At 40.8% G+C, this 18,143-nt stretch overlaps 1 protein-coding gene across 14 annotated transcripts in view; it reads right to left on the bottom strand.

Annotated features, from left to right (window-relative positions):
* Nucleotides 1-18,143, bottom strand: part of myo18ab (myosin XVIIIAb) — a 132,837-nt gene that overhangs the window by 83,342 nt on the left and 31,352 nt on the right. For 5 of the 14 annotated variants that reach the window (XM_046388105.1, XM_046388106.1, XM_046388107.1 and 2 more), the window contains exons 2-16: nucleotides 17,841-17,940; nucleotides 17,467-17,499; nucleotides 14,572-15,801; nucleotides 12,547-12,609; nucleotides 11,592-11,738; nucleotides 10,109-10,174; nucleotides 9,453-9,540; nucleotides 8,333-8,439; nucleotides 7,531-7,707; nucleotides 6,798-7,008; nucleotides 5,809-5,951; nucleotides 5,434-5,534; nucleotides 3,960-4,023; nucleotides 3,555-3,699; nucleotides 19-30 (exon numbers count right to left, since the gene is read on the bottom strand). In XM_046388105.1, the coding sequence (XP_046244061.1) occupies nucleotides 19-30; nucleotides 3,555-3,699; nucleotides 3,960-4,023; nucleotides 5,434-5,534; nucleotides 5,809-5,951; nucleotides 6,798-7,008; nucleotides 7,531-7,707; nucleotides 8,333-8,439; nucleotides 9,453-9,540; nucleotides 10,109-10,174; nucleotides 11,592-11,738; nucleotides 12,547-12,609; nucleotides 14,572-15,801; nucleotides 17,467-17,499; nucleotides 17,841-17,940 (2,687 nt within the window). The remainder of the gene's footprint in view (nucleotides 1-18; nucleotides 31-3,554; nucleotides 3,700-3,959; nucleotides 4,024-5,433; nucleotides 5,535-5,808; nucleotides 5,952-6,797; nucleotides 7,009-7,530; nucleotides 7,708-8,332; nucleotides 8,440-9,452; nucleotides 9,541-10,108; nucleotides 10,175-11,591; nucleotides 11,739-12,546; nucleotides 12,610-14,571; nucleotides 15,802-17,466; nucleotides 17,500-17,840; nucleotides 17,941-18,143) is intronic. The other 9 variants (XM_046388103.1, XM_046388109.1, XM_046388108.1 and 6 more) reach the window with 7 other exon arrangements.

The following is an 18,143-nucleotide window of genomic DNA, read 5'->3' as shown; positions in this document are numbered from 1 at the left end:
GAGTAGTTTTTCCATTACCTTCATCTCCATCTGTGTTTGATATGGCGCAGCATGCAAACATGCAAGTAAAGAGAAGGGGGGGAGGGGGTTTGAGATCATTTAGTCACAAAAAAATATAAACATTAGCATGAAACAACACTCACAGACCACCATGATGTTTTGGAAGAGAAAGCTGAGAAGTTAGACATGACATTCCTCTGTATAAGGGCTAGCAAAGTTCAAGTTCAAGGAAAGGTTTCCCTAGAATAAAATCAGTCGCACAAAACATCCATAAGGCATGAAGAGGTCACACGATGTTTGTTTTGCATAAAATGGACGCGAACGGGAAGCGGATATTTAGCCGTGTTGACTTCATGTATGTGAACAGAGTTTAACTTTAGGGAACCAGCGAAGTTTCAGCCATAGCCAATATGAGTGACGTGTGTGTGTGTGTGGTTCACCACTAATATTTATGACAAATCAATGTTCACACACACACACAGTGTTTCTCATTATCTTAGTCTTATACTTGAGGAATGCCTCATAGTTAGTTTGTTGCACAAAAGACCTTAGCACAGAAAAAAGAAAAAATATGAACAGTTTGCCTACTTCAAATAAGTTGCAAGTTTAATTTTAAGTTATTAAACACTTTTTTGTTAGATTCTTTTCTGTAATTAGTTATGTCTTTTACAAGTTGTTGCATTTTTGTGGTCTTCTTAAATGGACCTCTTCACAGCAACTTCCTCGCCACATTCATTATATTTTCTTGGCTGTCATTTATGAATCAAATTCATTTTTAGTATGTTCTTATTTCTATTGTGTTTCTCCAGAAGTATAATGTTTTCTTCCTCTCCTGAGTTTGGTTTTCTGGTTTTCGGTTTTTACTTGGTTGTCTTCTCTTCTCCTGCTAAACAAATGGTCTCCAAGGACTCTGCTTAATTTTACTGCTGTAGAATCTCTCTCTCAGTGCAGTATATGCCTTAACATTCATCTTAACTTTGCACTTTAAGAGATATGTGCATCACCCTTTAATAAGTTCCTCAGCTAAGGAGAAATTAGGCCTTGATTCATGTATAAGGAGAAAACCTAAGGTGTTTAGGGGGGCTTTCAGTGGTATTTAAGGATCTTTATTGCAGCAACCTTAAATCCTTCACCCAGCTAGGCATTGCATTTAACGTGTTTATAGTTTAGGCCATCATCAAGAATAAACTTTCAAGCTCCAAGTTTTGGAAAACGCTGAATGTTCTTTATATCATCTGAGACAAGTCACAACAAGGTCAAGACACTAGAGGACCAGTTGTATTTTATGTGGCGATTTGAGGATTTTTTTCTGTGTCAGATCTCAAAAATGTGTGTTGCACAGGCTAATTAGTCACTTAGCCTGTCATAGATTAATCACACTGCAAACACATGTTGCTTGATTTAACTGACTACATCTCTCTTCTAACCACAACCAAGTGCTACCATGTTTTTGCAAAAATTATTTTTATGTGTTGATTCACCCACAGTAAAATGTTCTCACTTATCTGCAGTGCAATCTAGCCATGCACATACACCTTTTGGGGTCCAGTTTGGGTCTCTTTCTCTAGGTTATGTATATATGAAGACCAATGATATTTTAGACAATAATGTGATACTTTGTGGTCCTTTCAACATGTTCCTTTTGCAAATGGAACAACTTGACTGGCCTGCACAGTGCACTGACATCAGCTGTACCCAATGCCCAGTGACTTCCCAGAAATCTGAGACATGTGATTAATAACTTGGACAAATATAATCAAAACTAGCTCATATGAGAGGTTCTTTTTTTTTTTTGAATTTGGGTGACCCTGCTATTTTCTCCACACTTCAAAGGCCAAACTGCATTTAATGGGAAAAAAAGAAAACAAAACCTGCAGTCAGCTCTCTACCTAAAGTGTCCATTCAGATGCCAAGTCTGACACCTACTGGCACTTATTAGAAAGTCAACTGCTATCTGATATGTTTTCTTGAGCAGAAAGGATTTGAATTTACAGTTTATGGTAATTTGAGGTAATTTGAGCAGAACCATGTTGTCACTGATGCTGGTGTAATGAGGTGATGGAAATGAATGAATCTTGATTACAAAAAAAAGCATGGATGCTGTGTACAAGCATAAATAATAATTAAAAAAAAGAATTCAATCATTTACCAGTTGTGTTTAGTAACAACAGTTTTACAAAGTGTTCCTATGCCCAAGTAGTAATATCTTGTACATAATCCTGTGTTTCACAAAGTTCTGAAGCTGTTGCTGAAGAAGTGACAGAGCCATGTTAATTCTATCCACAGTTAGTTGTGGACTATGTGTCACAATAACCAAAGAAGTTTAATTTAGTTCTCTTAGTGGATAAAACTCAGTAAGAGCCTTTATGTAATATTTATTGTGCCTGGCTATGAAACTGAATTACATTATATTTTGAAGGTCTCATATGAATGTGCATATCTAGCCAGTTCTCACACTGGAATTGAGCACTGAGCTGAAGGGTCACCATCAATTATTAATGTGTCCGTGACTGCATGGACAGTACTCATCTGTCCACACTTTCAAAAGATTGTTTGGAAAGTATATGGGGGTATTTGGGAGCAGCTGAGGCCTAGAGGTTGGAGAAGCGGCTTGTGATCGGAAGGTCGCTGGTTCGATTCCCCCACCGGACGGGCAGGAAACATTTGAGTGTGGTGGAGTGATAATGTTCCCGCTCCCCATTAGCTGGCTGGTGTGCCCTTGAGCAAGGCATTTAACCCCCAATATGCTCCCCCACTGCTCCTGTGTGCTTCACTGCATGTTGCATGTGTGTGTGTTTCAATCAGTGATGGGTTAAATGTAGAGAAGTAATTTCCCAGCTTGGGATTAATAAAGTAACTTAAATTAAAAAAAATAAATAAACATAACCTACTGAGTACCCAATCCCTCCTAATTCAACTTTAAAAGCCCTCAGCTGCTCTAAGGATCCTCTGCAAGACAGACTTAATGAAGGTTGATGTGAGTATTCATGACAAATATCTCTGAACTGTTTAATTAATTATAACCCTTGTAGCATGAGAGTGTTTTACTGTTCTACAGGCAAAAATCAAACTAGGTCACTTAATGACACGGGATGTCACACAGTTGTACTGAACACGGACCAGCGAAGAAAACGAGGACAGGAAGTGGGATGTGCGACTGCTGTTTCAGACAGATGAAGGAGACAACATGCTTGTATTTTGTTAAAGACATGCATTTCTTTAGGTGCCCAGTACTCACAATCAGATTAGAAACCAAGATTAGTCTTAGCTGTCAGTTTTGTAAAAGGAATGAAGTGTTGTGGAGATTGTGTTCTGCTCCTTTTTTTTGCCATTACAAGATGAAAACATAGACAGTAAAAATGTCTCATTAAGGAAGGATGGGCCAGTCTCTATATTTGTAACTCTTGCATTCTTTTCCAGGTATGTTTAACCCCATTTCAATGAGCTTGTGTCCAGACTGAGCCTCTAAAATGTTACTACACATGTGCAAGGTGGAGGAGGGACACATGCCCAATTCTGATGTCTACATTCCTCCTCAGCTCATCGCCTCCTACCTTTTGTGGCTCCTGCAGCCCCCAGGTGGTAAATGGCTCCCAGGATGAGCCAGAGGGCCTTCTGCTCTTCACCAGAAATGCCAAGCACCTTCATGGCTGCCTGCAGCTTGGTGAACTGCTGCGAGGCTCGCTGTTTGTCCTCAGGCTGGAGGAAATAACATCACATGAAACTTCTGATCCCTGATAGAAAGGTTAAATGTTGCACCAGCAAGCACCTACTAAAAAATATTTATTTGATCAATAAATGGGCCAAGATGAACTCACTGCAGATACTGGTACTGCACTGTTATTGTATTGTACTGTATTGTATTATAGCCTGTACCTTACAGGCTACAATACAGGGTTCAGCAAAATAAAGAAAATGCCAAATGAAAAACAGACGGTTAAATCATCGAGTGTGACTACCTTTGACTGTGGCAGGATCCCGAAAGCACTGTTCTCAGCCAGGTGGTTAAAGTGCAGCTCCGTTCTAGGAGAGAGGAGAGAGGAAGGACGCTGGGATCAGCAAGTGAACTGCTGACGCCTCCAGATTTTGTTGAATATCCCACTATATGTATTTTGACTATCTTTTATTTACCATGCAAAATGATAATGAAATCAAAAGTCACAGCTCTGTTCATTATACAGGGAAAAGTGAACAGCAGACTGATTTCAGACACAGCTGCATCACTAAAATTGAATAAAAAAGTGACTAGAGAAATTACAAGAGCAAAAGACAAGAGCAGTAAGAAGAATGAATTCAATACAATGAGATGAGCTGAGGCTCTGACTTGAGAGTTAATCAACTTATTTAATCCAATTTAAAAAGTAATTAATTAGAATAAAATAAATAAATAAAAAACTCGCAGAACACTGAGCTACCTGACTTATTTTAAACTTTTCTATGTTTGCAAGCCGGTTTGGGTTTTTCATGCCTCCACGCCAGGCGTTATATGATCCGATTGCCTGTCTGTCTTTCCACACGTCTGTATGTCCATCAGTCTCACTCTTGTGATTGTGATATCTCAGGAATGCCTTGTGAGACTTTGGCACAAATGTCCGCTTGGATATTTCACACAAATGTCTAATAGTATAAATGATAAAGTGATGACATTTTATATCCAAAAGGTCAAAGCTTCACTGTGACAACATTTGTTTTCTGTCCATTATTCAACAGCATAACTGTTGGGAGCAGGAACAGAAGCGCAGACTGTGACCATATTTCACATTTGGTCAGATATTGAATCAGTGACACTAATCTTGGGTGTCCACTGTGAGACTGAGCTGAATGCACAGATCTTCTGTGCTGGCAGGTTAAAGAGTGTGTGAAGCATCCACATTTTAGAGTCTGTAGTTTATTTACAGCAGCATCCATGTTTGAAGGATTGCAGTCTAACTCAAGTTCATTGGCTTTGATGTTATTGAGTTTCAGGTGATTGTTGTTACACCATGTGATAAATCAGTTACAACACATACCATATGAGTCGAGACAGACATGGGTGTAAAGTGAAAACTGATGGTTGGGAGGAGGCATACAATCATGAAGCAACAACTCTAGTTTTATGATTATTTCTAATGCTAATCCCATGAAAACATATCAAATATGGTAAGAACTGGCTAACAATTAGAGCCACTGACCACAACACACTGTACGATTATCTCCTGACTGTCAACACCAGCTGACAACTGGATAAGACATGGATCAACTGTGTCTGATGATCTGTGACGCCAATGTCAGAACTATAATTACCAAAAACAACATTTCCTTGAATTGGAGAGCATTTGTCATTGAACATCACAAACAAATGTGTTTTACTTGGAAAGAATGAGACATATTCAAATTCAATGCAAAATCTGTCATTTAGCTGATATGTTTATCAACTAGCTGTAGAGGGATCACCTCAGGCTGTTGTCAGCTCCGGCCATCATGTAGTAAAAGACATTGAAGGTGGACTCTGCCTCAGGTCGTCTGCTCACCCTCAGTTTGTCCAGCAGCATTGTCTAAGCACCAAGAGACAACATAAGTCACACAGCTGCGTGATCATTATACACAGAACAGTACGAGTCCATCTGAGTGCCTGGACAGCCTCGCTCTTGTTCACCAAACCTTCAATCTTCAACAATGTGGTTAGATTTGGTTTATGTTTAAACAGTTGCTACTTAAGCTGATAACAGCAGATATTTATATTGTATGTCTGAAATGAAGGAACTCTGAAGTTGTGTGCACACCTGTTTCCATTGTTTGTGCATGTGTGTGTGTCTGTGTGGGCGCTACCTGGATGGAGGCGGAGGCCACCTGCCCCGCCTGGTCAAAATCAAGGGAAACAACATGGGAAAAGCGACTGGCATTGGTGTTCATAGACGTGGAGCTGTTGCCAAAAGCCTCCAGGATGGTGTAGACAGCCTGCCACTTCTCAGCTGTGTTAAAAAAAGAATAAACAATTTTAAAAAAGTGAGCGTAAACCTTTACAAACTGGCTAATCCACATTTCATTGAGGATTCAGAATTGCATTCATCCCTCCGCTGTTTTTCAGTGCTTGAGCATTTCGTCTACACGTAACCTTCTTGAACAGACAGCAAATATGAAATGCCCCAGCACACAGTTAGAAATTACACCAGAGACAGCTATGATGCTAATTAGCCAGGAGCAAGCGCTGAAACACACTTTAAACTGAAAAAGAACAAAGCTAACAAGAACAATGTGGATTAATGTGGATGCATATGGAGATGAACTGCTTTACTTCAAAGAGTCCAACAACAAGCCCCTGCAGAGGGATAGCAAGAGCCAGTGCTTAGTTTTACTGTGAAATATACATGTATATTAAGTTGCTTATACCCACTATTATATCCCCATGTGTAGTACACAGAATGGGTTTTATTAAGCAAATACTGTTCTTCTGATTTACCATGGTCCAAAAAAAATCCAGGCTGAACCCTCGCTTCAACATCACCATTCTGATTCAAGACCATTCTGGTGTATTGAGTTTCAGTTTCAGTTGCCCCTCTAAATAGTGTGCTTTAGATAAACTGTTAGACAAACTCCAGAAAGTTTTTTTCCCCTCATAAACTCAAAATCGATTGTAACTGCAGAGCTACAGCACAGGACTAAACACATTCAGTCATACTAGGTGATACTAGGTGCATCATTTGAAAGTCTTGTTTAGCTACATGTCAGAGATCTTCCATAGCCAATAAATATCTACGGTATTTGATAATGGGCTTTTGTCATGGCTCTGCTCCTCTCTTTTCTGTCTGCAGGCTCACCAGAGAAGATTTTGCCTGTGCTCCCAGCAATGGAAACCAAATACTGGACCAGGTGCTGGCAGTTGGTGGTCTTGCCGCTGCCGGACTTGCCCAGCAGCACAATGGACTGATCCTGACGGGTGGTGAGCAGGTTGCGGTAGGCCGACTGAGCGACAGAATAGATGTGAGGAGCCGAGTCTTCGCGCCGGCAGCCTTTGAACATGTGCATCACCTGATGGCAAAGCAAGAAAGGGAGAGAAAGCAGATACATAGTAGGAGAGGAGGACAAAAGAAGAACAAACACAAAAACAAAAAAAAAAGCATTAGCACAGTGCTGCCAATCTAATATTGCTGCAGGCTTTTCAATGTTTATGATAATCAGCATGCTTGACGTGTGCTCTGCAAGCCTAGTCAACATACGATTAATTCATTATATGAGCTGAACGCCAGGTAGAATACAATACACAGTTCTCTACCATCCTAGAAATTAAAATTACATTACACTGTAAAATTGCTTGAGGAATACTGTGTATACTATCAAAATCCTTGACCTTTTTATGTTTTCCATTTGCCAAGAAGAATTTGTCTGATGAACCCATAAGACCTGAAAATGAAGTCCAATTGTAGCTTGATATTTTCAGCTAAAAGTGTACAGAATGTTGGTGAAAGCCCATATTTGAATATATCATTCCAAAACCATCGCCATTAACAGAATGCGCCCCAGCATGCCCCAGTCATCTAGTCCAAAACCTACCTTCTCAGAGTACATGGAGGGTGTGCTGAGGGGGTTGATAATAACCATGTTGGGTCCAGCATAGGTGTGGATGAGGTTGCCTCCATAGCGCTGCCTCAAGCTGTGCATCACACTGGATTCATTTAAATAAAGCAGCGAAGCCAGGTCCTCTGATCGGTCGTACGATGGCGGGTTGGCCTAAACGGACAGAGATGATGTCATTCAACTAGCAAAAGATAGACGTGTGACCAGAAACGGAATTTTTAAGCCAAGGACAAACAGTTGAAATTGGAGTTGGTCTAAGGTCCACTGGTACTGTAACTGCACTGTAGCCCTTTCCAGCAGTGGCGTTCCAGCTGAGCGGTTGCAGCTATGCTTTCTGACTTGACCACTCAGGCTGAGGCTTTCAGCTTGCAGTCCAACGGTTGCTGCTCAACATGGAAACCTTTGCAATCCAGTCACAGATTTATAGTTTTCTTTCTACAAAAGCCTCAGTGATTCTCTTAAATAGTTGCTTAAATGCAGCTTTTATCAAATGTTACTCAAAGAGAAAGCTCTTTTCAGCTGTAGATATTTATGTGTGTACCTCAAAATTACCTAGCAGGTGTGTGTTTCTAACAGTAAAGTGTAAAGCTTGATAGCCCAGAGGAAGAAGATTTTTTACAGGTTTTATCCAGGTTTTATACACACACGCACTACTTGTTAGTGTATCAATTCATTGTTGGCACTGCATTAAATTGCTATGTATGAACTGTATGTGTCAAACTGGATGGATCCGTGCTGGTGCTCTACCATTAACCATGAGTAGCCATCTCCCAGTTACCTTCTCAACATCATCTTCGTCCACATCCAGTGTTGTCCCATCATGTTCCAGTTTGATTTTCACCTTGCCTTCTGGCAGGGAGCCGGGCTCCGTCTTCACCACGGTGGCTGGGAAGAGAAAAGACGGGAAACACCTGAGAGCTATTAGCCAGCTGAGAGTTCTCATACTCATCTGTTTATCTCAACTGCTGAATTAAAAAGGTAAACGGGAAACTGAAACGTTTATGATGGTCACTTTTTAAACTTTGAGGCTGCTAACCACCACGCTGACGGAAAGCTTCTCAGGCCACTCAAAACGAGAAGAGACGACGCAAACTTTAACTTAAATTCTGATAACATTTTACCACTCAAAATTCCACCCAGGTCTATGAAACATTTTCCCGAGCTGCTCGTGCAATTAAAAGTTTGATAAATATTAGGGTTGGGTATTATTATCGCGTTAACGCATTAGTTGGTTGGCGCCGACAATTGTTTTGTCGTGCATTAATGTAGTTTATTTTTTATTATAATAATTATTTTTAAAGTTTGTTGCTCACTTGCTCACTCAAAAAACTTGTGATGGATTTACGCGACAATAACGCGTTAACCTGCCCAGCCCCAATAAATATATGTGGTGTACGTGTGGACAACAATTAGCACCAAACTGTGAGCATACGATATTCAGCTGAAGTAATTTGTCCGTGGAAACAAACATTTATGACAGCATCAGCCAAATATGGCTCTGTTCAAAGGCGCCCTTCAGAACCTCCAAAGCTCATTATTGTACCAAAAAAAGTAAAGACGACAGATTTGCAGTTTGCTCCAGTTTGCAGTTTGCAGTTTGAACAAAGCCACAAAAAACAGCAATTTGTCAGAGCTGAAAGTGTCACTGCATACAGATTTTCACCAGCAATGGCGGATGTTAAACAATGAAGACAACTAATCTCATGCTACTTAAGTCTTTGTTTTTTTTTAGATTTTTTGAGATTTATGACAAATTTAATAAACTAATTTATTAAACAATTATTGTTTTCTAAAAAAACAACAGTGAGTGCAAAAAAATGTCAGAATTATTCTCCACTGGAACACTGAAGGAGAACATGGTGCTTTATGTTCAAAACAGACAAATAATCCAAGCTCACCCAGGGAGAAGCCATCTTTGTGAACTAGCCAAACTTTCTCTGATCCATACCAGGCCTGCTCGGCTGCAATCTGCTCCTCTGTCTTCACCTGGTGGGCAGAAAGGACAAGGAAAAAAAATGACCAACCAGCAGGGACTCGTGGTTACACCGAATCTTTCTGAAAGTATTTCCAGTCTGATACGCTAAAGGTTTGTCAAGATGACGACCATGCAGGGGATGAAAGTGGGCTCACTGAGTGCTGCGTGCTCCTTCAGGGTGGTGTGTAAAAATGTGTGTGTGCATGTTTGTGTGGAAGAAATTTCAAACCAGACAGGTGTCAAAATATCAACCCTCAGGTGTGTGTGAAGGGGGCTCAACAAATACCCCAGCAACCAAATTGCCAGAGATTATCTCTGGGTCAGAGAGTGAGGGAGAAACACATCAACAATAAAACTACAAAATATGAAAAATAAGCAGTAAAGAAGTAAAACATATTTGGATGTAAACCGAAAACCGAAAAGTATAATTACTGCTTAAATTTCACATAAGTTTAATGGGAAACGTGAACAAGGCACACTGCACTTGACAAGCAAAGGGACAGATCACAACACAGCACAACACTCCAAAGTGCAGGGTAACCATGGTGAAAGAACACTGAGGCACGGTGCAGGCCAGACCTGGGATGGCTTAGCTGCAGTGTGAGATGCCAGGAGGAGGGCCACAGGGTCCTCTTCCACTGATCCCTGGTGATTTGGCCAGCATGAAGAGGTCAGAGGTCACAGTTATATATGAGCAACAATGTTATATAGACACACACAGATAGATAAAATAAAATGGAAAAGCACACAGATAACTACAAGATCGTCTGCATAGCTGCAGACTGTGCTAATGCATCTGAACAAAGTGTAATTTGTCATACTTATGTAGCACACCTGAGAGAGAGAAATCAAATTTACTCCACAAGCATGTTAAACTATGAAAAAACCTGAAACACTAAATATACCACTTTCACTGGCGAAATCCTTAAAGAAATAAAATGGCTGCGTGACAACAACAACAACAAAAAAAGGCTGAAGCAGTGATGATCAAAGTAGCACCTGAACATAATAACCGTCCACACAACACTTGTGCGGATACAGTAGGCATGCATACACCACCATGTCCCACTACGTCACCGATGGCGATTTGCAAAACAGCCTGATGCGTCACCAAAAGAAGCAGTTAGATCATGTGTTACAAAAGTGAAGCGCAAGGCAAAAAGGAAAGCTTTTGATCGAATTATACACGCTAACGTAATATGAAGAGACAAAAAAAAAAACTTTATGAGTGTTTAGAAAGTATTTAGTAATTTAGATGCCAGCAGTGGCTCTGAGTTTTGTTATCAAGCCCGCTATCACGTCAGTTAATAACTGTCAATTTCATCTCTCCAGCACAGACAGGACGTCAGGACATGTTTAATTTAATTTAGCATGAAGAGTGGAAGCAAAGGGAGAAACTACCAGATTAGCTCTGTCAAAAGAGAAAAAAAAAACAACAACCCACATCTAACAATGCTAATTAAGGACTGTCAGCGATATCAGATATGAGCTGTTGCTTTGTGTTAGGGTAACTTCACACAGCAACACAGTGAAAACATGGCTCCTGTTCTAACTTGTCTTAAACCAACAATATTTGGATTTTCTTTTGTCGGCATATTAAATTACAACATTCAAGTCAAATATTTCAGAAGTCACTATCTCATATCTCTCTATCTCTGTACTGGATTAACAGAGACTGAACTAATATTAATATTCTTATTTTCTATAAAATGTGGTTCTATTCATGGCAAATAAATACCCTTTATTTCCTCCTTTGCATGTTTGCTAAAGTATTTAGACCATGAGACCAAACTTCCTACTAAAGACAACCAGGATCAAAATCACATTGAGGCTCATAATAAAAATCTCTCATGGAATCTGATCAGTCATAAGAGTTTGATCAGTCGTAAAACAAACAAACAAAATCCACATCTTATCCATTATATCAAATGTGGAAACTGACTGGAATAAATCTGTTAGCCTGTCAGCTTTTTGGTTTGGTCACAGCCTCGTAAAAATATTGAATACGGAATACTGCAGCAAAGGGGAAAAGGGGAAAAGTTTAAAGGATTCTGGGTCTTACACTCCGACAAGCCACATGAGTACAAATCCCAGCCAGGAGGCTCAGTGGAAGGCTGGAGGGCTGCGGTACCTGAAGGGGGCCCTGGGGCTGCGGGGCCACAGGGGGAGGGGCTTGGACACAAGACGAAACAGTGACTGCCGGTTCCAGCTTAGCCACAAAGCAGCCACACAACCACAGTCAGTCAAAAGCAAGTGAGTAAGGCATGGAGAGAAGGAAAGAGAATGTGGGAAGGAATGGGAGACAGAGGAAAATAAGGTCAACATGGAACACTGGATAAAGAAAACACACTGCACAAAAGTAGAAAAAAATAAAGCATGAAACTTTACAGCATAACGCATAAGCGAAAATGGCTCTAATGAATAACCGTTGTATCACTGTTTCCTATACAGTGATAAAATAACAATGTTATTTTTAAACTGTCAGAATAACACCGCAGGCAGCACAACATAGCAGTCGTCCCTAATTATTGTTAATTCTCTGACAAACATCATGACAAGCCCAACAACACATCTCTTGGCCTATCCCAGCAAGAGTAGGAGAACACTCTACACACTTAATCACAGGACTAGCACACAAAGACACACTCACACACTCCTAGAGGCAATGTAGAGTAGCCAATTAATCTAAATGGGGGCAGATACTCAATAACAAAGGGACAAACAGTGGGTGATGACATCCCGGGTGTGTGGGTGTGTGTGTGTGTGTGTGTGTGTGTGTGTGTGTGTGGGTGTGTGTGTGTGTGGGGGTGTGTGTGTGTGTGTAGGTGGCTTTAAAAGGTAGTTAGGTAGTAGCAGGATAACAAGTCCAGATATTAACCTGGGAAAATGAGATTCAACTTTTGAGAGAAATAATATGACAGATGAAAAAGAGGGTCATAAATAAGTAAGCAATATGGGTACAGGCAGACAAAAACAGGACAAGACACCAATAATATGCACATGAGAGCAGACTTTACAGGGGTACTGAAGATCCTCATCAGGCGTCTCTGAGCCTCCTCGGTGGGACTGAGCGGTGCCTCCTATAGGTTAAAGCAGCAACACTTTTAGACTAAGCCTCGCGATAAAGATGCAGTGAAGCCCATGACAACACACAAACAAAAAGTTACGACAAATGGATGAGTAATTTATTCCTATTACAAAATGTCCAAAACTCCACCCATACAAACACACTGTCTGTCGTCAACATTACAAACGGGTTATTGTGGGATCTGATTTCAAAAGAGTAAATGTTCAAAAACGCCTCAGGCATCATGCACAAGAGAAAAACACTAAATCCAACACACGCCACAATCCAACTGTCTGTGGAAGGAGTACAGACACAAGTAGCAACAAAACAAGCCAAACAAGTGGGTGAACGCAGCACGTGAATATAGTGAGCCAGCATAAGTAACAATATAGTAAAGTAGTAAATAGCAACCTTTGAAAACCTAGCAGTAGCAGGTTCTTAAGGTTACTGTACTGGTTAGTTAGTGGTTAGCAGTATGTGTTTTGAAATAAAGAAAGACTCAGTGAACAAATTCAATTAAAGCTCATGAGGAAAACCACATCTGCCACCTGTAAAGTTGCGCCATCTGTATCTGTTCATGGGTTTTGTTTTGAGTTCATGTCCCAGAATGCAGCACTGCAGTAACTGGCTTTATATCAGCCTCCTGTTAGTCACTAAACAAGCTAGTCTTCTGAAGTCCCTTATTTGGAGCAGTCACTGTTGGGACTGATGTCCTTGTAAACAATGCTTCTGAATGTGTGGAAGAGTAGCAGCTGTCCTCCCTGTGTGTTTAATGGTAAACGCTGTTAAAGAAAGGGATTTAAGGGCCAGAAACCTCATTAAGAGCAAGGTCCCAAAATCTGAAAACTGAAAAATAAACAACTCAAAATGAGCAAGTCGAGGAGGAAACTAAAGGTCTGCCATTGAAATGTCAACAGAATGGGAAATTGCAGCCAGGAAGTAAACAAGTACTTCCTAGCGGCTTGACAACCACTCTCAATCTTCCTGTTGTGTTCATTTGTCAGGAACAGCAATGATGTTCCCAGGTCAACTTGACCTGGTGCATATTTTCTTATCCAAAAAAGGTCTGAAAATAAAGAAGAAAATCCTAATAAGCATTGTTAATATTTAATTACTAACTCCATTACTATCTATTCTGTCAATATTTAGTGCAATGGTGTTCCTTACCTCTCACAGATAATGCTTCAAATAGGACAAATCAGCTGTTTTTCATAATTTTTTTTAATGTTTCTCCACTTTCAGTTTCACTTTTCTGACTCCCTTTTACCCCCAGTTGGACTGCTGGGTTAGGCTGACCTGAACAGTAGCTATGTGATATAAACATGCAGGGGGGTGGTTGCAAATAAGTGAGATGAACCATTTTCATGTTATATGTTAATTACTCTAAGGCAAGCAGAAGAAGTTTCATACTGAAAAAATACTAAAAATACTATATAACTATTTTTTCTTGATCTTCAAACTTTAACAAGGGTCAAATTGACCTGTAACACAACAGGAGGATTAAGGTGTCCAGCAGGAGGACTAGTTCAGTGCCCTCGGGGGCAGCCGTGGCCTAGAGGTTGGAGAAGCGGCCTGGGACTGGAGGGTCGCTGATTCGATTCCCCCACCGGACTGGCAGGAAAAATTTGGGTGTGGAGGTGTGTGTGTGTGTTTCACTGCATGTAATTTGCCAGGTGCTGCATGTGTGTTCAACCAAGGATGGGCTAAATGCAGAGGAAAAATTCAGTGTGTGTATGTAAACATAAATACACTGCCTATAAAAGTTGATTCTTTCTGCCAATTTAAAGGCCCACTACCAGAATAATCAAGACCAAAGTTGGACAGCTGAACAGACTGAGGTTACACATATGAGGTGTCTGTAAGGAAGCACTACAGTGTTCTTTAATTTATTTCAAACATGCACTTCAAACGGCCATGCACTTTCCACACCAGTGTCTCAAATGTTGAGCAGACATGCCAAGTGTGGGCACTGTACCTCTTGCTGACTGATAACAGGTTGTTGAATGGGAATGGCTCCTGGAGGGGCGGACAGTGGACCAGGATCACGAGGGGGGTGATCAAGGCTCATGGGAGTTGCATGAGGAGAGAGTTTAGGTGGGATGAAACGGGGTGGAGGAGAGAGCGAGGATGATTTTGGGGCCCCTGGGGTGGAAGGAGGATTTGCGGGGGTGGATTTTGTGGCAGCGGTTGGTTTGGCTGCAGGTATGAAGCCAGGAGGTGGAGACAAAGATGAGGGCTTGGGAGCCGGAATAAAGCCGACAACAGGTGGGAGAGATGAAGGTCTGGAATGAGTCGATTTGGAAGAAGTTGGAGCTGAGAGTGCAGGAGCCTTGCTGGGTGGATTTAAAGCAACCACAGGAGATTTGACTTCTGGTATAACGGGACCAGAGCTTGTTGGTTTGACCTCTTGTGGTTTAAGGGTGTCTTTATCTTCACTCTTCTCCTCTTTTGCCTCCTTTGGCTCAACTTTCACCTCTTCCTTCTCATTTTTCTTTTCCAGCTCTAATTTTTCTGGTCGTTCATCCTTGCGTAATCGTGGGCGTGGCTCCCTTGTCCTGCCTCTGGCCATGAAGTTTGTCAGTCCTTGTGAAATATCATCTCTGTCTTCTGTTTTGATGACGTCATGTTTAAAAGAGAATGCTGGCATCACAGCGGGCTTTGACATCAGAATCGGTGCTGGCACTGCTTTAACTGCTTCAGCTTCAGGATTGGCTGATTCTGGAGCTTTGTCTGATGGTCGGGTTAGCATACTGGTCTCATCCTCTTCTGAGGGCAGGATCTTCCTGACAACACGGCGAACCACCTTTACTACTTTCTTACGTGTCAGACCTGGGTCATCTGTAGTATCCATCTGGTTGGTGCTGGAGCCTGCCAGTTTTGTATTACCAGTGCCTGTACCATTGAGCATGCTTTTGGCCACTGTGCCATTTTGTTCTCGATCACTGTTCATAACCGGCGCTGAGCTCAAAGCAGCTTTTGGCGGTTCAGGACTCCTGAGCTGTTCCACCACCTTTGGTGGCTCCGGACTTTTGAAGCGTTCTGGCACTTTAACAGGAGTCCTCACTTTAGGAGGGGAGGGACTCCTGACCCGGGCTACCGACTCTGTAGGTAAAACTGATAGGGGACTTTTTGCCCGGAATAATCCCCTACCAGGGTCTAGAGCTGGCACTGACTTGGCCTGGTTGAGCAGCCCATTACTGTCGGGCTACTCATACAGAGAAAAAAGAGGAGGTATAAGAATGTGAATAATGAAGGAAAATCCAAGTATCATGTCTTTAAGCTAACAACATTCAAAATACTTGTACGCTACATTTAGTTTAATGTGTCTGACATCATTGTGCACGACAATTATTAAATGCTGCATTCAATATGTACTTGCTAGTCGTTTTCCAAGTTCTTTTCAGACTTCCAAAGTGACAAATAGTGCGCCCCACAAAGTCGGAATTGCAACTCGTTAATTCAGTCCCCCATAGACGACACCGAGTTGGCAAACCAAGATGGCTGCCCAGAGCATCGACCGTAAATAAAAGCTGCGGTTTTGCGTGTTTTTAGTGCTTGTTTAGCTTATAGCTATGGTCTTATTAGGTGTGAAATACCACGTAATGTGTTGTTTATCAACTGGTGCTGCTTGTAACCAGTCGACGCTGCTGGAACAACAATGGTTGAATGACGTTACAAATCAGCTGTCTTGTGTTGCGGCAAAGAGAACGCATCCAACTTGGCCTTTACCGGATGTGAAGTCACTCCGAGTCCGGAATTACGACTTATGAGTACAAATCGAATGCAGGGTGAAGACAAGCAACAGGTAAGAGTTTAAGGCTAAGCCTTAACCAGGCAGAAGGGCTGCTAACGTCAATGCATTATTAAATAATATATTTTGTTCTTAAAACATTCAGTGTCTTTCAGCTTTACTACTAAAATCAGGTGACCATTAGGGTTAGGACAACTTCTGACAGGAATATATTGTGTCCCCTCCTTCTGCCATTAACTGTTGATATATTAGCACCAAATATCAGTATTTCTATAAAACTGTTATTGCAGATGAGATTTTGGTGAAATGTGTCCTTTCTTTAAACATTTTAACTCCAGAATTATTCTGCATTCTGGCTGTACAGCTTTTTGCCAATTTATGGCTATTTTAGATTAGAATAACAGGAGAAGTATACATTGACTGAATGTCGCACGAAGTTAAAGAGGCAGTACGACTAAGAATCTAAGCACTTTGTTTTGTTTCATCTCAGTTGTCAAATTCTGTGAAATAAAAAAAAAGACACCGCAACAGGTTGAGTAAGTATATAATGTATAAAGTATTTTTTGTTGCTCTTGCAATGTATCAGCTATTGCAGAATCACTGTATTGTGATCCTTCATTGTCATGGGCTACATATTGTGAAGGTATTGTGAGTTACTCGGTGAGATGCTGATTTCCATCCCTAGCGATCACTGCTTGAAAATTCCCTGCTGGGTTCAACTTATATCACAGATAAACCCGATTTTCTTTTTTTTTTTTGCTTTAATCCAAAACAACAAAAAATATAAGCTGTGCAGAGGACTGGTCAGGCAGCTGAATATTTTATTCCTCAATAACTCTTGGAAGATGAATGCTATAATGCTACAACAGGTATTATTGAGTTTGGTTAATGAAATTTCACAAATTAAACAGAAAAGGCAACCTTTCATTTTGGGTTGTCCATGTAGCTAATGATCAAATCTAATGAGGATGCACCATGGCAGGGTTGCCTATGTAAAGAATCTGATTTAAATAAATAATGGAAGTGACCATAACAATTAGTCCATTTCTAACTTGTTCGAATAGAAACATGCAATAAATACTCATGTGAAAACTCTAAGAAAGCTCTATATTTACTTACACTTTTGCTGTCTGGCTTGTTCTCTTCTTTGATCTAAATGTGTTGATATAAAAAAAGGACAGTCTAAATCAAAAATTTGTAACTACATGAAACTGTTGTATGTTACACACCGTGCAAATCTGAAAACATGCTTCACACCTGATAGCCATTTTTGCATAAAAATGATGAGTGCACTACAGACATCCGTTTATCTTCAAACACCTTGTATTAACTACCATAAGATGTGCTTACAGATGAGCGAAAGCAACTAAATTCTTAATGTGATGCAGGCAAAGGCCACACGTATCTAAAGACACACGTTAAATGTAGAGTGTAAAACACTGTAACACCATGCAGCATAAGAGTGCTTTATAAAATGTCCAAATGAGACTTCCCTTTTGCTCCCAGAAGGAAAAGCGAGATGAGAATGCCATGTCGGCTAATCTGCTGTCATTGGCTGTGATGGATGAGATGAGAGCAGCAGGAGGAGGGGAGCTAGGACAGCAAAAATGGCCAGAATACTCAGACACACATGAATTGGAAAGGGGATTTTCAGGCTACAGAGATCATAACCTTTTCAGTGTAGACAGGGCCACGGGATGACAGCAAAGCAATGAGTGGGATCTTGGAGAAGTAGATGATGAACAGGAGAACATTTAGAGAAATGACAACAGAAATTGTACAACACACTCAAAAAA

This window comes from Scatophagus argus, chromosome 5 (assembly GCF_020382885.2).
Source record: "Scatophagus argus isolate fScaArg1 chromosome 5, fScaArg1.pri, whole genome shotgun sequence".
NCBI lineage: Eukaryota > Metazoa > Chordata > Actinopteri > Scatophagidae > Scatophagus > Scatophagus argus.
This window is presented reverse-complemented; position numbering and strand designations above follow the sequence as displayed.